Raw genomic sequence first — 21,149 nt, forward strand, 5'->3', positions numbered from 1 at the left:
TCCTTAGTTATAACTGCAATATCATTGCATAAGCCAATTTTTACTGTGAACTAAGTTAACATAATTTGAATGATAATTTTCCTATTGATGGTATATAGAAAACTATTTATTTTAATAATAGTTCCCTTTTTAATGCACATGACACTAACAGTGGAGTATGGAAATCTTAAGGGGTCTTGCCACATTTGAAAGACAGATTATATTTAGTGTCAGGAGACCTTGTACCTGGATCTCTTACTGACTTTAGGCCCTTAGGAACTCATTCAACCTTATAGATCCTGTTTTGCCATTTTAAAATGAAAGTGATAATATTTATTTCATAGTGTTTGTATGAATATAAAGTGCTTAATATGGTATCTAATACTCGGCAAGTTATAAATAAATATTAGTAATTACTACAATACTGTTCTTAATTGAATCACTTTGTAAACATTTTGTAGTATTATTTAAACTTAAGGCAGTTTTATAATTATATGAATTTTATTAATATTTTTCTCATTCCAGTCTCCTCTATATTTCTTCCGTGGTCCAGTATTAGATGGGCAACCTGCCTTGCTACTTCCTATCCCATATGAATATTTCCAAATCTCTTTATGGCAGCCTAACTGAAATTTTCCTCTCACCTGTGCTCCTAACCTTTCCTTAGAATTCATGTTCATAATAAACATGATGTGAGGACATTATGGGTGTGTGCAGGATATACTAGAATCTGCAATTATTTAATAAATAGTAAATTAAAATATTTAAGTATACCCAATTGAAATGTAACTTAGTGAATATAATATTATCTAAAAAACCTCAAGTAAGAGCATTGAAAGTAAAGTTTAAAGTAGAAGGTAAGTAGGGAAAAGCCTGTAAGAAATTATTTTTGATTATTTGTTCTTGTTATCTAATGCTAATGGAAAACTAGTAATTCGTATTTCCCTACAATATATAATAGATAGGTTAAAAAGATTGTAAATCAATAGTTAAGTCCTAATTCTTATTATAATTAGCAATGAAAAACAATGAGCTATTTTTCATACATGATCAAACATTCAAGCCATTGCTGAAGTATAACGTCTAAAAAGTAATATCCAGGATTTTTTTAAACAAATGGAGAAGCAGATTTTAAAATATTTAAACTTTCTCTGGCGAGTTATAATTATCATTGGTTTCAGCACCTCTAGTTTGGGGTAGTAAGAACAGAGGTTCTTACTTGTGAATATTCATAGGAACTTTATATATATATATGTGTGTGTGAGTGTGTTTATGTATGTAGAATATCTTGTTATATTCAATAAATAAAGTTAATACTCATCAAAATTAACTTATCTGAAAACAGCACACACCCACATCATGAAACCCTTCAGTGTTGTGTATAACAAAGACTCTGTTTGTTTTTCTAGTTTGTTTATGGAGACCACCAGTCACCTAATGCAGCCATTACTCAAATGACCTTCTTGCGCCTTTTATCAAAAGAAGCCTCCCAGAACATTACTTACATCTGTAAAAACAGTGTAGGATACATGGATGATCAAGCTAAGAACCTCAAGAAAGCTGTGGTTCTCAAAGGGTCAAATGACTTAGAAATCAAAGCAGAGGGAAACGTTAGATTCAGATATGTAGTTCTTCATGATACTTGCTCTGTAAGTACTTTTAATCGATATTGATCTGATTGAAGAAAAAAGTTTATTTCAGTTAAAAATACTGTCATGGCCCAGTTACAATGAACTGTATGTAAAGAACAGCTGTTCTGTAGGGCGAAACTTGAATGTGTTTAGTATGTGAAGCACAGTAGAGGTTTTAATACAAAACAATAAAGGACTAGCCCCTTGGGATCTGATCTAGCTCTTCTGAAAACTCACTTTGGCTCTCCTCCAAGTTATGTAATTTATTTCATCTCAGTTCTACGTTTAAAATTCCTTGATTCTAAACTGTATAATCAATCTAAGATACCTTACATTTTTCACTGATTTGTATGTCTCCCCACTTTCATATCTAGATATAAAAAAGGAAAATATTTAATGATGAATTGTAATTTCATTTGTGGAAAGCAAAAAGGCTTTCATAATTAACATTGTTGGCAATGATTCAGGAAGCTGCAAAAGAACAAAGGGAATTTCTTCAATTTAAAGTGCCTGCCAGGCCTGTGAGCACCTTACTTTATGTTAGCAGTGCTCTTAAGTAGTGCTCTAAAAATCATTTCTTTTACATAATACAGACTACTGGCTTGGAAGTGGCTGTCTCACTTTTTTGGACTAATTTGCGTATACTATTAACCTGTTGCATTTAATTCCATTAAATTCCAGAAACGGAATGGAAATATAGGCAAAACCATCTTTGAATACCGAACACAGAATGTGGCACGCTTGCCCATCATAGACCTTGCCCCCGTGGATATTGGCAGCACAGACCAAGAATTTGGCGCTGAAATTGGACCAGTTTGTTTTGTGTAAAGCAAGCCGAGATACATGGACAATGAGCACCCCCTCTACCATCAGTGACCACCACCATTCACAAGAACTTTAACTGTTTGAAGCTGATCCTGAGACTCTTGAAGTAACGGCTGATCCCGCATCAGCAATGTATATATGGTCTTAAGTGCCTGGCCTCCTTATCCTTCAGAATATTTATTTTACTTACAGTCCTCAAGTTTTAATTGATTTAAAATATTTTTCAATACAGCAGTTTTGATATAAGGCGACCCATGACAATGACCACCTTTAAAAAAAGTAAACTGATTGAATCAATAAATATCCGTTTTCTTCAATTTATTTCAATGTAATGACAAAGTTGCTTAGTATTTATGAGAAAGTTCTTTTTCCTGGCAGGTAGCTTAAAGAGTGGGGTATATAAAATGACAACACGTGTTTGTTTCATTTGGCAGTTTGGAAAATAGGAAGTAATACCCTTTTGTGATCTCTCATTCTCAGATTATCAATTAAAAATGAAATCAAAATGTTTATCCTTGTGATTGAAACACACATGCATGTCTTGATATTGTATAACAATCATAGAGACTCTTTAAGAGAACCTTGAAAAAAATATCAGTTTCTCACCGTCTTAAATGGAAGTTTTAAATAATATATATTCAATGAAATTTCTGGAAAACCAAGTGATCTTAAATTTCTGTAAAGGATGGTAAGTTTAGCCTCTTTCTCATTCGTATTGAGAGGTACCTTTCCTTCTCAACTCTATCAATATAGATAGAAATTACATGAGTATACCATTGAATATATCTGCACTTTCTTGCTTAAGAGGACATTGGATACAATATGATTTACACATACAACTTTATAAACATATATCCAGGACCCAAAGTTGAGAGTCTTCCCATATGTACAATGTCGTCATCCTGAAGCCTATAATGAAGAAAAAGATTAGGAAAACAAGAGCTGTGAAGCTGACTCTAATCAAATGCGATGATTGGAATTAGAACATTTGGCCTTTGAACTTTCATAGGAAAAGTGACCCAACATTTCTTAGCATGAGCTACCTCATCTCTAGAAGCTGGGATGGACTTACTACTCTTGTTTATATTTTAGATACTAAAAGGTGCTATGCTTCTGTTGTTATTCTAAGACTGGAGATAGGCAGGGCTAAAATGTATTATTATTTTTCCTTTAATGATGGTGCTAAAATTCCTTCTATACAATTCTTTGAAAATAAAGATGGTTTCATCAATACCACTGGTGAAAGCATAACTGTTAGACTTCCCATTTCTGAAAGAAGGAGCATTGTTCCAGTGCCTTTTTAACTGTTCATCTGTCATACTGTATCCTGGAATGTTTTGTAATACTTGCATGTTTCTTAGACCAGAACATGTAGGTACCCTTGTGTCTCAAGTTTTTTTTCATTAATTACATTTGTTGGCTCCATTTTAATTTTTTTCTTTAAAATAAACAGCTGGGACCATCCCAAAGGACAAGCCATGCACACAACTTTAGTCATGTATCTCTGCAAAGCATTGAATTAAATGCACGCTTTTGTCATGTCAATGGTTTTTGTTTTGTGGAATTCCTTTGAACAAATTAGATCCATTTTATTTCCAATATTGAGAAGTAAAGTGTTGTGGTAATCTGTTTGCCATTCACTTAAAAGATAAAACAACAAATACCTTCCATCATGTGTATACTGTCTTATAAATGAAAATCACTCTGCAACATCACCCACAAAGGCACCATGACACTATCACTGTCTATGCCCATCAAAATATCAGAGTAGTAGTAATTTTTTTTAAAGTTAAGTATAGTTGATATTAGGATAGTATTATTGACCAAAAGAAAACAGCGACTGATTTTTCATGGCTGAATAAAATGTAATAATAAAGCATATATCTCAAAATGTATCACATAAGAATTTAACCTAAATGTTATATTTTCAATATTAATTTCACAGCATTGTTTTTCCCCAAATTAGCTATTACTTCAGCTCTACATCTTGAATTAGAATATTTACATACCTAAAGAACATTTATCAGTTTTGTTTCTATTAAATCTTCCCCCAAGTCCAACCTATACAGGTTGTAGAAGATCCAATAGGTAAGCCAGAAATATGTGATGATTCTCTTAAAGTCAAAAACATTAATAATCTCCAAACACAGAAACACTTGGTCTTATTTAGAACTCAGGAATGTTACAAAGAAAAGACTGCCCTAGACAATTACAAAAGCCTTCAGATTTCTTGCCTAAGTTCTAGATTTTAGGTCCCATTAAACTAGTGGACTTCTTAACCTTTATCCCAACATATAACCTCAAAGTCTATGTGATCAAAGTGGAAAAATACACATCTGTGGAAGATGGTGACATTCACTTGTTATTAATTTAAGAACACAAATGAAAATTCCCAAAATTAACAGAAAAAGAAAAATAGCAAAGAAAGCCTAAATGATGAGTAAAAGTTTCAAATGCATAACAAAATTTGGCAAACTTATGGCCAGGTTTAAAGTAATTTATTCCAAATTAAAAAGAGATTCAAAGAAGTCACAGACAACATCCCTTCTCTAGCAAATGGTGTTATATGACAGAGAGCAAGTGGAAAAAAATCTGGAAAAAACAATAATTGAAACTACCACACTTAAGGTTTTCAGGAATCCAGTCTTGTCATCTTTTGATCCATTTTAAGCAAGTCATCTCACTGTTCCCACTTCCTCACCCAACCCCCACACACAGATTCAGTAGTATCTTCTAGGATAAAGACAAAAATCCTTAAACTCTATGGGACCCGGCATGACCTGACTGCTGCCTGCTTCTCAAGCTTCATTTCCTACCATCAGCCTTCCTCTCTGCTCCATACACAGTGTATTTCTGCACATTTTCTAAAGGTAGATTCCCCATTCTGTCACATGCCATTTGTATACATATTCCTTTCGTCTGGTTTGCTTGCACTCATCTTTTAGAGCTCTGTTCAATGCTACCTCCTCATGCAATTCTGCCTAGACTCCTCAACCCTTCACTACCACCTACGTTAGTCACAGCCTCTGTTACAAATTTTTTTGGCACCCTGTGCTTTTCTTTCATAGCACAAATTATGATGCTTTAAGGTTGTATGAGTATTTGGCTAGTACTAGTCTACTTTGTTAATTGTATTTGTTACAAGGGCAGAGGCTGTTTACAAGGATTCAATATACCGTTTGGTATTTGTTTGGTCAAAATACATTCATTGAGTGAATGATGAGAAATTGTATAATGTGTAGCTGGAAAAGTATGCTTGGTATTAGTACTTGATTTATGTACTAGTGTGAAGCATATTCATTATTACTATTGTCTTATTACTGTTTCTACTAGTGTTACTGGATAAAAATCATAATAAATGAAATAATTATATTTACAATGGTAGTAACAACATACAACTACTTGCATGAAGGCCTAAATTTGATGAGAAATTTGTAGAACCTGATTGAAAATACTATAACACTTGACTGAGATATATAAAGTAGGATAAAACTCAGAATGTGCCTTGTTCTCACATAAAGGAAGCTCAATATTTGAAAAATATAATTCTTTCTCCTAAACAACTACCTAAATTAAAGATAATTCCATTCAAAATCCCTAAGAGTTTTTCTTAGGATCTTAAAAACATGGAACATGACAAAACTATTCTAAAGTTCATGGGAATAAAAAATTTGCAAGAAAAGTGATATGGAATATTTCCCCTGCTAAAACAGAAATATGAGTAAAGATGGGTCACTGTCACTAAGAGAGAAAAAGAATACTAAAAAGCTACTGGCCATGGTGCAAGAAGAGTATTTAGAAAGGAATCTGTGTATCCATATTATAATTTAATATCTAATTAAATTAATTCTCATTTATTCAGTAAGTCGTATCACAGAAAGTTGACATTTATCATTTAAAGCATGTTTACTTCTTTAAACCTTACACCATAACTTTTCCCAAAAGACTCTTTCAATTTTTAGAAACCCTCTAAATATATAAGCACAAAATATTTTGAGTAGTTTAATAATCTTAGAATGAAAATGAAAACAAATATATGAATAATAACATAAAATGTTGGAAGATCAGATTCTAAAATGCATAAATCTACACTAAAAATTCTGAGCATGTTTGCAAGCATGGTCAAACTGGGAAAAATTTTGTAATAAATATGACAGAGAAGGATTAATATACTTTACTTGCAAAAAGGCTTTATGAATCAGTAAGATAAAACAAATAAAAATATGCATAATCCTATGTATATAATTAACAAAAGCCAGAATAAAAAGGTCAATGCATGTGGAAGATACTTAATATCATTAGAAATAAAAAATGCAAGTAAAACAATAGAAAAATCAATTATCTCCATCAGAATTTGACAAATATTAAAATGTCTGGTTGTATTTGGTATAAAAGAAGATGCAGGAAAGCATACATACTTTTTGTCTGGTTTTGCCACTGAATTGGAAAGTATAATTAGAGTCATTTTCTCATATTGGTTGGTCAGATTCCTGTTAATGTGAGGAGGCAGTGTGACCAGATGTGGGCTGGGGGTAGAAGAAAGAGCAGGATACTCTGGGTCATCAGTTTTACTGGGCGACAAGTAACTTAGAATATTATTTGTAAAAATACAAATACAGAAATTAATAGAGTGGAACTTAAAATCCACATGACAAAAACCAATTTCACATTAGTGGCAGATTGATTTAGACTACAGCCTACGAGTATCTATTGTGGGTGTTATTTTTACGTGTGTATTTCATTTTAGAGTTTTGGTATTTTTTATTTGAAAAGTAAAATGATTATCCAGTTGATACTACAGGAAGTAACTCCATGCTTTATATGCTGTTTTTACCATTTAGTGGGTAAAATGGAACAGCACACAAATTGAATTAAATAAATACGTGGTAATAACTGATCTTAATGAAGTATGCAAAGTAGAACCATAGGACCAAGCCAACTAAAGTAGGCTGGGATTTGGAGAGGAGGGGAAGCAAGGGAAACTACCTGGAAAAAGGTTTTCCTTAATGAGTCTTGGGGTATGAAGACGATGTCTTGAGCAAAGGAAGCATACCAAAGAGTAACAGAGAGTTCTTACGAGATGTGTCTTGTTTGGGGAATCCCCAGTGGGCTGGCTTGGCAGTAGATTGCATGGAAGAGGTTGTTGGGAGATTAAAAATTAAAGAAAAAGGAAGAAGTATCATGGAGGACTTGTATGTCAAACTAAAGAGTTTGAAAATTATTCTGAAGGAGTTTTTCTTAGGTAACTATTTTTGGTTCTCAGCTGGGAGTGTAACTATGCCCTCCAGAGAGCCTTTGGAAATGTGTGAGGAGGATGTCTGTGTTTATCATAAAAACTGGAAAATATTCTTGGTATTTTATGGAGGGGCCAAAGATGTTGAATATCTTGCATGCAAAATCTGAACCATCCAAATATTAGTAAAACATTTACTGAAAAATACTGAAGTGTTCTCTGATTAGCATATTAGAAAGATCACCTTGCAGCAATACTCAGAATTTTTAATGTGAATGAGACTGGAAACAGATTAGTTAGAACAACCTTGGCGAGAAAGAAACAGGGAATGAGAAGTCAAGGCCACTGAGGATGGAGAAAGAGGGATAAATTTGGGAAATATTTGAGAAATGGAATCAACAGAATTTGATGTAAGAGTGAAGGGGTGAGGCCTCAACAAATTTTGGCTTATTCTCAAGTTTCTGGTTTGAGTAGCTGGATGAGAGAGGATGGTATTTTCCAAGATGGGCACTAGAGAGGAGACAGGCTGAGGGTGTACGTGATGCGTCTGTGTGGCATTCCAGCTGGATGTAGGTCGGCGTCATGCAGGAAGATCTCTGAGCCAGCACATCAGGGAGTTGTTGAGCTGTGAGTGGGAATGGATCACTCGAGAAGATATAGAAGGGGAGATCACTAAGGAGCCCTGAAGTTTAAGGGGAAAAGAGAGGAAAGTTATATTCCTATGGCTATTCTTACTTCTTCATTATAGAATCCTGAACCTTAGTTGTTCAATGTGACCAGGAACTCTGGAAAGGAGAGCTTGAAGCCACCTCTGGTATATAATGCATTCTTATTTTCATTTTTATACTTTCAGGACAAAACTCAAGAAGATAATAATAGAAGGAAATATGAAGAAAGATTAAAAGTCTGGTTGAAAATCATTCTAGGCAAGGACACCAGTCAGACTATTATAATAAGGAAGCATAAAGATAGGATTATATTAATTTGCATAGTTTTTTGTAATTTATGCTTATAGCTCAGTACTGGCTATAGTTTATATAGTTATATAATTTGATGCCATCAATAAATATCCCAAATGATATTTAATTCATATCAATGCCTTATACCATGACTATCTTAAAAGTTCAGGAAATAGATCCCTGACAATTGATTTATTTTAATCAAAGAATCACCACAATTTAGGGAGTGCATACCAAAATTCTATGCATATAAGCAATTATGGTTAAATGCTACCAATACTAAAAGAAATTGGTCTGCACATACATGAAATTTAAAAAATGTGGATACAAGTCATAATAACTAGAGGAAGGTAGAACTGCTCTCTTAGTATGAACAGCTTTCTCAACAGTTGGAAATGTTATGAGTTAGATCATATAATGAAAGGCAGCTGGAGGTACAGAATGATCACAATTGTTAACCACTTTAATGAGAAAAATGCAACAGAAATTGAAGACATCTGTAGCCAAATGTAAGCCCTAAAGATTCCAATAGGAAGCTGCAGTCCAAGCTCCTTCCTAAGACCTCTGAATAATGCCGTGCTCTGTGGGGTCTTAAATCTGTGTTCTTGCTGACTCCACTGAGCAGTCTCCAGGTGGTTTAAATTCACGACAAAATTTGAAAATCAGGCCCAAATCATTTTTATCGATAGTACTAATGATACCCCTCCCTTATGCTGTTTCCTCTCTGTGCTCATAGCCCTTGAATTAATCACAACTTTAGCCCTCAAAATTAAATCGTCCTTCTCTCAAACCATTAAAAGCTACAGGATGCCAAATCAGACTCCTGGCGATGCTTCCTGCACATCCTCCCTCCCACCACACACACACCATGCTGCCCTTCTCCCCTTCCCTTTGGAAGTTTTGCTCCCTAATGATTTCATCTGGAGCCAGATGATTTCATCGACCATCTGTATAAGGATGGTCTCCAAATCTACTTAGCTGCCCTGACCGAGTAGTCTCCAATCATTCACACATTTATCATGTTCAGCCATGCTTCCAAATGAATCACTGTCATGTTGAACTGCCACGTAGAAAGCTGTAAGAATGGAGTTGTGTAATTTTCCGCTTAATCCTTCCTTATTAAACAGAAACATCTCTTGCATGACTTTTGATGTACTCCTTTCACTGTCCCCATTTTCCACTCTTAACCTAATTTTCCCAGTAAGGGTGTCTACACTCTAACTCTTCACTCTAGTCTTTGGAAAAAAAATGTGTTGATTCCTAGGCAAGGTTCTTGAGTCTTATCCCCTTCTTCCCTAAAATATAGATCCATCCTTCCTTCTTGCATGATAGGTGTCTCTCCACTGCCTGTAAATCTGATTCTGCCTCCCCACACTTCTCTGATCTTCACTCTCCTCAAGTAACAATCTTCCAATGTTTAAAACATTTATATGGCTTTCCCTTGAGAATCAGATTTAGAAACAACAACACATTGCTCTTGTTACCTTGCTATTCTCATGTTTTTGATCCAGACTCTACTTCCAGCCTTCTCTCTTACACCAACACATGAAACCTATGCTCTGCCTAAAACTGGGCAAATTTAAATAGTCAAATATACTCCATACCTGCATCTCTTTCCTTACGATATTTTCTGTGAAACTCCTTTCTCTATTTCCCTAAAATATTCTATTACTTAAAGTCTGCCTCAAATGCCATCTTCCTCATCCAGCCTCTCTCAAGGGCCTCTTAGTGGACATGATTGTTCCTTTCTTGTGCCTTACTAGTACATCATACCTAATACACTTTATTATGTTGTCTTGTGCCATATATTTTCTAAACTTTATGGTATCTCATTTTCCTTGAATCTTTTTGCCCACTTTGTTCTGAGCCTTGAACTTACTAATTGTTCAGTAATGTTGAGTTGAAATGAATAGATTTAGGTAGCCTAGATTCTTCAGTGTCCCATGGGCATGGAATAATCATTTTTGCTTCTATTTCTCCTCTTCTTCTGTTGTCTGGTCTGAAATAGCTTTCCTTTCCTCTGTATAGCCATATCCTCTCTTCTTTATTTCATAACTCAAGTTTTATCTTCTTAAAGACTCTACTGAGAATATAATTATTACTGGCCAATTCTTTTTTCTGATCTTCAATCTGTATATTTTATAGATAGCCCAGAACAATTTAGCACTAAATTACTCGTATCTTAAATGCTTTTACACCATTTCTTATGGGTTCCACTTATCTATGCTAGACAACACGTTCCTAAAGAGGAATGGTCATCATGTATTATATTTCTCTGTAGTGTTTTGCAGGGTGCTAAGCATAGAGTAGGAGCTTGTGGTAGATACATGTTGCTTCACTCTTTAGGAAATCACATGTGGGTAGATTTTCCCATGATGACTCCTCAATAAATCTTCTGCACAGAAGTTGCTATCTTAGAGTCTGCTTGCAGGAGACCCAATTTAAGACAGCACCTTAATCTTTACTTAATTTTTTCTTTACTCAATAATAATGGAGTGTCTAATTTTCAAGACTACAACAAGCCTATCATTACTTTTGTATCATCACTAAACTGGAGCAAAATATAATAATTCCCATTTATAAATTTTATGGATCACAAAGGGTAGGCTGACTTCTGTTAATAAAAATCATTTCAGACATGAATAAAAGATGCCAAATAATTCTGTGCACTTAAAACAAGAGTTTTGAAGGGAAATATGTTTTTGAACAAAGCTTAAAGAAATAAGAAGAAAAAGGAGGAGCAAAAATTATCATCAGACAAGAATTTGTTTTAAAAAAATAATGACCATGGATAATTATTTTCTTTATAGCATTGACTCAACAAGTGATTCTTTATAAGATTTCTGGAAACCTTAGCAGACTGGGGAACAAGAAGATTTGGGGAGCGTGTTCATGTGTGCTGTCATATCGAATGTTTTCACCCCTATTGTATCAAGCTCACTTAATGAGTTATGACTCAATGGAGAGTTATGTCTGAAAGGAAAATATTTTTAACAGCTTATGACTCACTTTTAAAAATAAGCACATTCCTTTAAGATAGAGCCCAGACAAGTAAAATTTTAATATAAACTAGATAGAAGTAAGGGCACTTTGATGTCATTTCTAACTTTGGAGCCATTCTTTTTTAAAAGTAGTTTCCTCTGTATTTTTCCTAATTACTACCAAAATAAAAAAGATTTTCATGGAAGAAATAGTATCATGATAAGTGAAACAAAAACATACAAAATCATGTTATATAGAATTGTCACATTTATGTTAGAATATACATAGGCTGTTCTAAGGAAATAGCTGCTGATGTGGCACACAATCGGTTTTTCTTCTTGTCTGCATTTTTCAAATCGACTATAATTACTGTATAAAAATCTCACCCTCAAAACATAACATGCATTATATTTCAAATGAAGAAGAAAAATTTTGTTCAAATGCCAGTTGGAAGTTAAAGAGAATAGTATTCAGTCCTCCATCAAGAAAGAAAGAATGAAAGGATAGTAAGACAGAGAATTGGAGAATCGCATTACATCTCTCTGACATCTCCTGACCATAGGAATATACGTATTGCTGATCCATCAGTTTTCCTCACTGTGCGATTAGTGGCCTGGGAATGCATCGACTCTGAGCTTACTTATCCTCTTAATATGCTATAATTATAAAGTTTGAACAATAAACTTTTTTTTTTTTACTTGGTTCTAGGTCACTGCACTTTCCTAGCTTCCTTATTCCTCTTCTGTCTCCATGTCTGCCTACTCCTCATTTCTCCAACCTGTACACATTGAAATGCTCTAAAGTTCAGTCCTTTTCCAGTTTCTCCTGTCTTTCTACACTGTTACTTGATGATTATATCTACTTCCATGGATGTAAAACCATACACATGCTGAAACTCCAAAATATATTTCTCTAACCTGAACTTTCTAACTTAGCAAGACTACTTGGTGGTTTATAGGCATTCAACATGTAACTTGCTCAGCCTGAAACCTTGAGCCCCTCATAGCTTTTACCATAGTAGTCTCCTCCATTTCAGCTATTGAATAGCTCTCTTCTTCCAGTTACTCAGGTCAAAAACTGTGGATTCATGCTTGACATCTCCCTTGCTGTTAGACCACACATCTAATTTGTTAGAAATTCTTGTTTCCTTGTATTCAAATTATATCTAGACCTGACTACTTTTCATCACTTCCACTATTACAATCCCTGTGGAAGCTACCATGACCCCTGCTTAGATTTTTCCAGTGGGTTCCCAACTATTCTCAAAGATTCTGCTCCAATACATTATTATCTCAGAGAAGCAGCCACAGCAACACTCTAAAACTAAGCCAGATTAGACCATCCATTTGCTCAATGGCCTCTCATCTCACAGAGGGCAAAGGTCAAAATACTCACAGCAAGTAGGTGGCCACATAACGTCATCACATCAGAATACTTATGAGTTCTAAAATACTAAATATTAGGAGACGTCACCATAATACTCAATCTGGTGCTTTCCCAGACAAATCCAGACATGTGGCCACCTTTCCTATGAGACTCTCTCTATGCACTTGCACTACAATCCTATGTGCTGACTGCTCCAGCAATGCTCCCTTCCGTCTTCCTTAAACACACCGAAAATGCTCCTCTCTCAAGGCCTTTGCAAGTGCTGCCCCTCTGCCTGGAATGATGCTCTTCAAGATCTCCACATTGCTTGCTTCATGAGAGAGATTTTTTTAAAGTTTAGTGGGAAATCTCAATTAGGCCACTGAATATATGGCACTTTAGTTCCACAAAATGCACATGTAAATTGATGATTCATCTTCAGTTAAGGAGATGACTGAAATCGACAAGATTGCCAAGGAGAGATACCAGAGTGGCCACAATAGTCTGATGACTTGGGAGAGGACAGTGATGGTGGCAGGGTGGGAATGGCCAGACTACAGGAGGAAATTCACGTACAGTAAGATATTTTCTCAGAGCTTGGTACACATTAGATACCCAATAAACAACTCATGACTAAGTGACTTAATAAATGCATGCTCACATGCATTATGGTGCTGAAATGTAAATTTGCTACAATTATCCTGGAAGTGAGTAATCAGAATCCTAACTCAAGTTTAGACTGACATTCTGAATCCCTAGAAATAGGTGATAATAAGTAACTGCTCTTCAATAATTCTCCCCAAGGCATACATTTGCCTTTCCCCACTGGACCACTAACATGGTAACTTAGGTTTCTTTTGGAGAAACAGTATAATAAATATTTTAGACTGTTTACTGTCATGGCTTTGAGTATTAGCTCTAAATTCAGACTGTTTGGGTTAAAATCTTAACTTTTCCTCTTACTAGCTAGGTGACCTTTGGCAATTTACCTAATCTTTTGTACCTTCTTTTCTTTTTTGGTAAAATGGATATAATAGTACCTCACAGGACTGAAGTGAGTAACATACTAATTAATAAATTTAAAGTGACGAGAACTATGTTGACTTGTTAGCTGTGTGGTTGGTGTAGGAGATTTCCTCTGGAGCACTGGACTTCTGTTCATTCAAGGCACTGGCTCTGTGAACTATTTTATAGTCTGGAAATGGCAAAAGTCTTATGGCCTGTGTTCATAGGCCCCTGTGTCCACATGGCCTGGGTACATGAGGCATTTTTGGCAGTCAGTGTCTCATAGATGAAATCCATCTCCTTTCAGGACAATAATAAAAGTAACTATTCAGTTACCTACTATGGAGTGAAAACTAGAAGATGCATTATCAGTCAGATTCCCAAACACTGGTTCCTGGATTTGCAGGACCAACATTACCTAGGAACTTGCAAGTGCAAATTCTTGGTCCCACTCCAGACCTACCGAATCAGGTCCCCTGGGAGTGGGACCCAATCATCTGTGTTTTAACAAGCCCTGATCTGAGCTAGAATTTCAGAACCTCTACTCAAGGGGAAGAGACACGAATGAGCCTTAAAATATTTATGTGTGTGAGTGGGTGTGTAATATTAGCCATTAACTGATAATTTTTTTTTAGTCATATATTGGTCATCTACTGAGGCCTTGAAGCAGAACACTGTCACCTACTTCAGAGTATGTTTATCAGAGTGGCACTAGAGAACAGAGGTGGTGAATTCTTGGCTTTTAAACTCAAACGTCCCAGTTCAATTTATGAGAAAGAAAAACATACCTATACACACACACACACACACACACACACACACACACACACACACACACACATATACACACACACACAGGGGTTTTTAAGTATAAGAAGGCAGAATCATTTTGGCTGTTTGCTTTGAATCTCCTTTCAATCTTACCTCTAACATGAAATGATCCTTTCCAATATGGAGAGGAGGGGGCAGGAAGATACAGAGAACATTGGGTGGCCCCTCGCCTTCATGGGCAGAGTCCTGAGAAAGGCATGAAGAAATTACTCTTGAAATTGTATTAGATATCTTTCTGTCACTACTGTAGGAAATACTCACATGGCATATTAGAACTGATATTGAAATTATAAGTATTTTAAATATAAAAGGGGAAAATATTGAACTTTCATCAAATGTTGAATTTTAGAATGTCATGTATTGTATGTGCTTGTATGTGTAAGCTTTCCCTCATAATGAAGTGTTTGTCCTCAGAAGCTAAATTATTTTACGTATATGTATAATGTATATATAATATATATATACATTATAATATACATATACATAATGTATATATATTATATATAATGGCCTTTGAAAATATCCATGTCCTAATGTCTGAAACCTGTGAAAGTTATCTTATTTGGCAAAGAGGATTTTGCAGGTATGATTAAACTAATGATCTTAAAATGGGGTGACTCTCTTGGGTTATCAGATAAGCATAGATATAATCACAAATGCACTTAGAAGGAGGAAGCTAAAAGAGATTTCTCACAGAGGAAGGCAATCTGATGACTGAAGCAGGATACTACATTGTGGACTATGAAGATACAAAAAGACCCCACAAGCTAAGGAATGTGGAAGTTGGAAAATGCAGGGAAAGGCTTCTTCGGGGAGTATTCAGGGAAAGCATGGCCCAGCAGACACACTGGTCTTAGCCCACTGAATCCCCTCACAGACATTTGGCCTCCAGAAGTGCAAGAGAATAAAACTGTGTTGTTTCAAACCACTAAGTTTGTTACCATAACAACAGGAAACTGTTAAGGGTATCCAGCCAGTTCTGTCCCCGTCAGCATGGGGAACACTTAAATCAGTGTTGTGCAGTTTTTGAAACTTTTCTTTCTATTTCCTTCATTATAAAGTGTTTCTAAAATAAGTGTATTTTCACTTACTTTACATTAAAATATTATCTTTTAAAAGGAAGTTTTTCTTATCTAGTGATGCCTTCAATGGAAGTTAGGGTTTGGGGAAGCACAGAGCAGGATGGCTTGTCTCTCATGCACGTGGCAGCTGGGACTGCTGAGGCTGGAGTGGCTCTCGATGGCGTAGCATCTTCATTCCCATGTGGGGCACATTGGTTTCCCCTTTGTCACTCTGTCTCTTCATGCAAGATTATCCTTCTTTCTCTCCTTACCAAAGTCCAAAGGCTTCTCACAGTATGGTGGTCTAAGGAGGAGTAACTTCTTGTAAGATGGCTAGCCCAAATGGAAGCTGCAAGGCAGGCAGGAGCTATGCTTGAACTCTCCTGGGGCCATTCCACTGTGTTCTATTGAGCAAAGAAATCACGGAGTCCACTGAGAATTGAGGGCTGGAGAAATAGACTCCATTTTTTGATAGGGGAGTGGCAAGGTGACACTGCAGAAGAGTGTGTGGAAAGGGAAATAGTGTGGCCATTGTTAGAAAACATAGTTTCCTACAAAGACAAGTCTTCTGGAGAACAAGCATCTGATGATATTTTTCTAGGTTAGTCAAGGGAAAGGCAAAAGTAATTAGAGTGCTGGACAAGAATCTGTGAGGTGGAATTGTTTCATTAGTCCTTATTTGTAGCCTGAAGAAAACATTTCTGTGATTATACTCTTCTTTTTGATGGTCCCCACAAAGCAACTTTGTGCACAGTTCACTAGAATTATAACATGCCCAGATATAAATAAAGTTATTATAATTATCACAAAGGGATTGTGCCAAAATATAAGATGATAAAATGTTGTGTTGGTTAATTAGATGCATGCATGTGTATGTATATTCAGGGTATATAGTACAATGCATACTTTCAGGAAAGAGTTTATCAGGTGAGATGGTTAGGAGTTACTTAGTTACAGCCAAACTTTAGGAAGAAGTATGAAAGTACATCATATCAAAAGCATATTGTCAATCAATAGTCATCACCTGAACAAGGGTATAAGAAAGGGCTTCTAGAAGATAGTATAAGACCTAGAAATGTATTCTTCTTTCATGCAAACATCATGCTCCCTGCTTGATATTTTGATAGTTTCACAAAACCTAAATGCATTCTGTTTTATTTTTACTCCATAGGTCTCCATTTCAAGGTCATTAAACGTAGCTTATCAAGTTCCAGTAATAACATAAACATTCCAGGAAACAGGAAAAAAAAAAAGGTAAGAAATTTATATTCTCTCTAATTTAGGAAGATCCCTAGAAGTTTCCCACGCCACTTCTGCTAATATTATGTTCCCTTCCACACATACACAGTAATGAGATGCTGCAAACTCTCTTTATTCCTGGTAAAAACCACTGTTTGTATTGCAATGGAAGAAGGAAGAATAAATCTTGAGAAGTAATCTCTGCCACATTAAAGGGAGAGAAAGAATTAATGTTTATTCATTGGGTATCCACATAGTCCAGACATTGTGGAAAGAACTTTGTAAGAATTACATTATTAAAATATTGCCAGGCTCCATAAAGCACAGATGATGTGCTATTATATAATTAATGCCTTAAGAGGCATTAATAAAATTCAAAGCTAGATGTGATCTCCCCTTTGTTTTACACTGAATATCATGCTTTTTCCATTACAGAATGACTATAGTCATGGAGTGGGACAAGATATCCTCAGCCAACAGATTTCAACCCTTCCCATTTTTCAATTTAAAAAAATCTATTCCAATAACAAGGAAGTTTCATTATGAAAACTTTTTATAAAGATTGCTAAGGATAATTTAAGATATAACCAAAAACATATTTATCTTAAAATCTTTTCATTGAAATAGTATAGGCTAAAATAAATCTCTTGATATTCTCATCAAATATTGCATAAGTGTTAGATGAGGCCAAATTGAAGAAAATTAAATTTGAAGGTAACAATAGGAATAGAAAAATGTGACCAATTTAAGAAAATGATTATTACAAAATGATTAAAATGTATCATTTCCTGAGGTTACAGAAATTCTTACACTGATATATATATATATACACAAGATGAAGGAGTTTTAGAAGGATTTCAACCAGTTTGTCTGCAGCCCTTCTTTAAAATGTGGGTTAGACTTTCTAGTTAACTGTAATAATGCACTGGTTTCCTTTATGAAAAGCACACTATAGAAACCATTAGTTCTTCTGGTAAATTATCTATCTCTGAGCAGCTCTTATTTTTGTATTTAAAAAAATCCCAAGGGATTGTGAAATTGCATGGGGTTGGTTCATGTACAAAAGCTTGGGAGCAGTTGTACTTTTAATTAGTCATGGTAAACAAGAGGACTTCATAATCTGTCAGTGGGCTATGAACCCTGCTTTAATAAGCACAGTACTATTAGGCTGTGCAGTCTTGAAACATGGTTACTATGGTGTAAATTGAATCCAAGCCCAATTGAATACTAAAACTTTTTCTGAGAGTGTAGTAATTAGCAATGTCAAGTATAACACTTAGAGTCAGTAGGTAAAATAATTATGCTGAGAAGTAATGAGAACAAGAATCTTTATGTTGGTGGTAGGAATAGTAAGAAAAGATTAACTTGTATTTTTGAAATGAACTTTAAGTGATTTTTTAATTAACTCAGAATAGATGGAAATGGAAAGTCTAAAGTTCAGTCAAATAATAAAACTGAGCCAACAGGAATAATGTTGAGACTTCAAGAAAATGAGGAAGTCAGAAGGAGAAACTAATTTATATCAGCTGATAATAAGCTTAGTTTAGGCCATGCTGATTTCAAGGGACTGGGAGAATATTCAGGAATTTGAGAGCTATTTTTTGTTCTGGGATGTGGGTTTGAGAGTCATTCAATTGCACCTTTAAAGCAAAATGTATCACAGAAGTTGATAGGTAGATAGATGATTAGAGGGATAGATATAGATAGATGATATCTTTTATAGATATCATTATACACATACTTTTCTATTAAAATATATTTTTATAAGAAGCCTTTTATTCATCTTTATGCTTCTTAGAGTTATATCTCAATAAATATTTATTACATAATGAATAAATGTACCTGCTTTATTTTAAGCAAATAAACTTTACTTGATACCATCCCATACAGTGCCTCACAATCTGGTTGCTTATGGGACACCTGGGAAATATTTTCAAAAACACCAATGTCCCAACCCCATTCCAGACCAGCAGGTTGGAATCTCTAAATTGTGGGAGTGAAGTGTGTCAAAGAACTAGTTTAGAAATCTCCATTATTGCATATCCATTAAAACAATACAACAATTTAGGGATATTTTAGCATTTTGGAGTTGCACCAATTTTTCAGTTCCTAATGTCAATGGATTACTACTATTGTTTAAAAGTTCGAAGTAGCCATATTTTACATATGGAAGCATGAATTTGCAATTCTTGAATGCTTCTTTGGTAATTTAAAATCACGAGTTTCTATGAGATTCACGATCTATTGTTTTTATTGAACTGTATTTACAGTAGAGAGTTCTCACAGCAGTTTTGGAAGTTGGTTAGCAGTAGCAGTAGAGATAATAGATGTAGGTCTTTGAGAGCATTTTCTCATGTAGTGATGGTTTGATGTTGACATGGTGTATGTATTTGCCTTGCTGTGTTGTGATTAACATGTGAAAGAATTATAGGGCAGTATAATATTTACTCCTATTAAGATAGTGGTAAAGTTGGATCATGAGAATGATGATATGACTATGAATAAAGTAGATTGACTGTGGGGGATAGAATTAGAGTGGTGTGGCTGGCTAGGGGTCATCAGGCAGCTGTCAGTGTAGGAACACTGGTAGGCCACAGGCTACAATTATAATTCAGCTGTGAATTCATTTGTAGTTTGAATTTGTTAGGCAAATGAGTGTAGATGATAAGAGACCATGTGCAGTTATTAGGATGAGAGACCATGTGCAGTTATTAGGGTGGTGGCTCTTATACAGTTTCACGGTGTTTGGGTAAGGATAGCTACAACTACTAGTGCTCTGTGATTACTGAGGAGCATGAATGAGAGATTTTAGATCTGTTTGGTGAAAGCAGATGGATTTAGTTATAATCATTCCTCATAAAGACAGTGTGAGAAAGGGGTAAGCTATGTAGTTTGTTACTGGGTTTAGGATGGTTGTAATTAGTAGTATTTATAGCCATCTATTTTTAATAAAATTGCTGCAAGTTCCATGAAAACAGTAATCAGAGCTTCTACATGTGCTTTTGGAAGTCACAGATGTAGGCCATATATTGGTACTTTTACAATGAATTCCATTATGCAAGCTAGTTACAGGAGAATATTGAATCAGGAATTGGATATTGTTTGGACCCAGTACTTGGTTATTAGGAAATTTAATGAAACTATTGCATTTAGGGTAGAGATTAGGGCCATGAGAAATAGCAGGCATCCTACTAGTGCACAGAATAGGAAGTAAAGACCTGCCTTCAATCATTCTGTTTGGTTTCTTCAGTGGTTAATGATGATGAAAGTTCATACCAGTACTTCACTGAATAAAATATAAAATGGAGTTATACATGATTCTATTGCAATGTGCAGCCCCAAAGGGTTGTTGCATTTCAATGCTTCATGTCCAAGTCTATATACAATAAATCCACAGCTCACATCATACTCAATGGTGAAAAGTTGAAAGCTTTTCTGTAAGAGCAGGAAAAACACAAGGATGGCCACACATTTTTATTCAGCAAAGTAGTCAAGGAAAAGAAATAAAGGGCATTCAATTTGGTAAGGAAAAAGTAAAACTGTCACTATGTAAAAATGACGTGATACTTTATATAGAAAACCCTAAAGACTGTACACCCAAAGTATTATAACTAGTAAATGAATTCAGTAAAGTTGCAGGCTACAATATCAATATACAGAAATCTGTTTCATTTCAGTATGCTAATAAACTAGCAGAAAGAGAAATCAAGATAATAATTCTACTTATAAGTCAGTAAAAAAGAAAATACTTTGGAATAAATATAGCCAAGGAGATGAGAAATCTGTACTCTGAAAACTAAAATACATTGATAAAATAAATTGAAAAAGACAGAAATATGGAAAGATATTCCATGCTTATGGATAGGAAGAATTAATATTGTGAAAATGGCCATACTTCCCAAAGCAAATTTACAGATACAGTGCAATCCCAATACCAATGACATTTTTCACTGAACTAGAGAAAATAATCCTAAAATTTATATGGAATCACAAAAGACCCTGAATAGCCAAAGTCACCCTGAGAAAGAAGAACAAAGCT

General features: G+C 35.0%; 1 protein-coding gene across 2 annotated transcripts in view; it reads left to right on the forward strand.

Moving 5' to 3' along the window:
- The window catches only part of COL5A2 (collagen type V alpha 2 chain), a 149,716-nt gene extending 145,736 nt beyond the window's left edge, over window positions 1-3,980 (forward strand). For both annotated transcript variants that reach the window (XM_037015092.2, XM_073218533.1), the window contains 2 exons: window positions 1,389-1,628; window positions 2,292-3,980. In XM_037015092.2, the coding sequence (XP_036870987.2) occupies window positions 1,389-1,628; window positions 2,292-2,438 (387 nt within the window). In that variant the 3' untranslated portion in view covers window positions 2,439-3,980. The remainder of the gene's footprint in view (window positions 1-1,388; window positions 1,629-2,291) is intronic.
- Window positions 3,981-21,149: the final 17,169 nt, after the last annotated feature.

This window comes from Manis javanica, chromosome 12, assembly GCF_040802235.1.
Source record: "Manis javanica isolate MJ-LG chromosome 12, MJ_LKY, whole genome shotgun sequence".
Taxonomy (NCBI): Eukaryota; Metazoa; Chordata; class Mammalia; order Pholidota; family Manidae; genus Manis; species Manis javanica.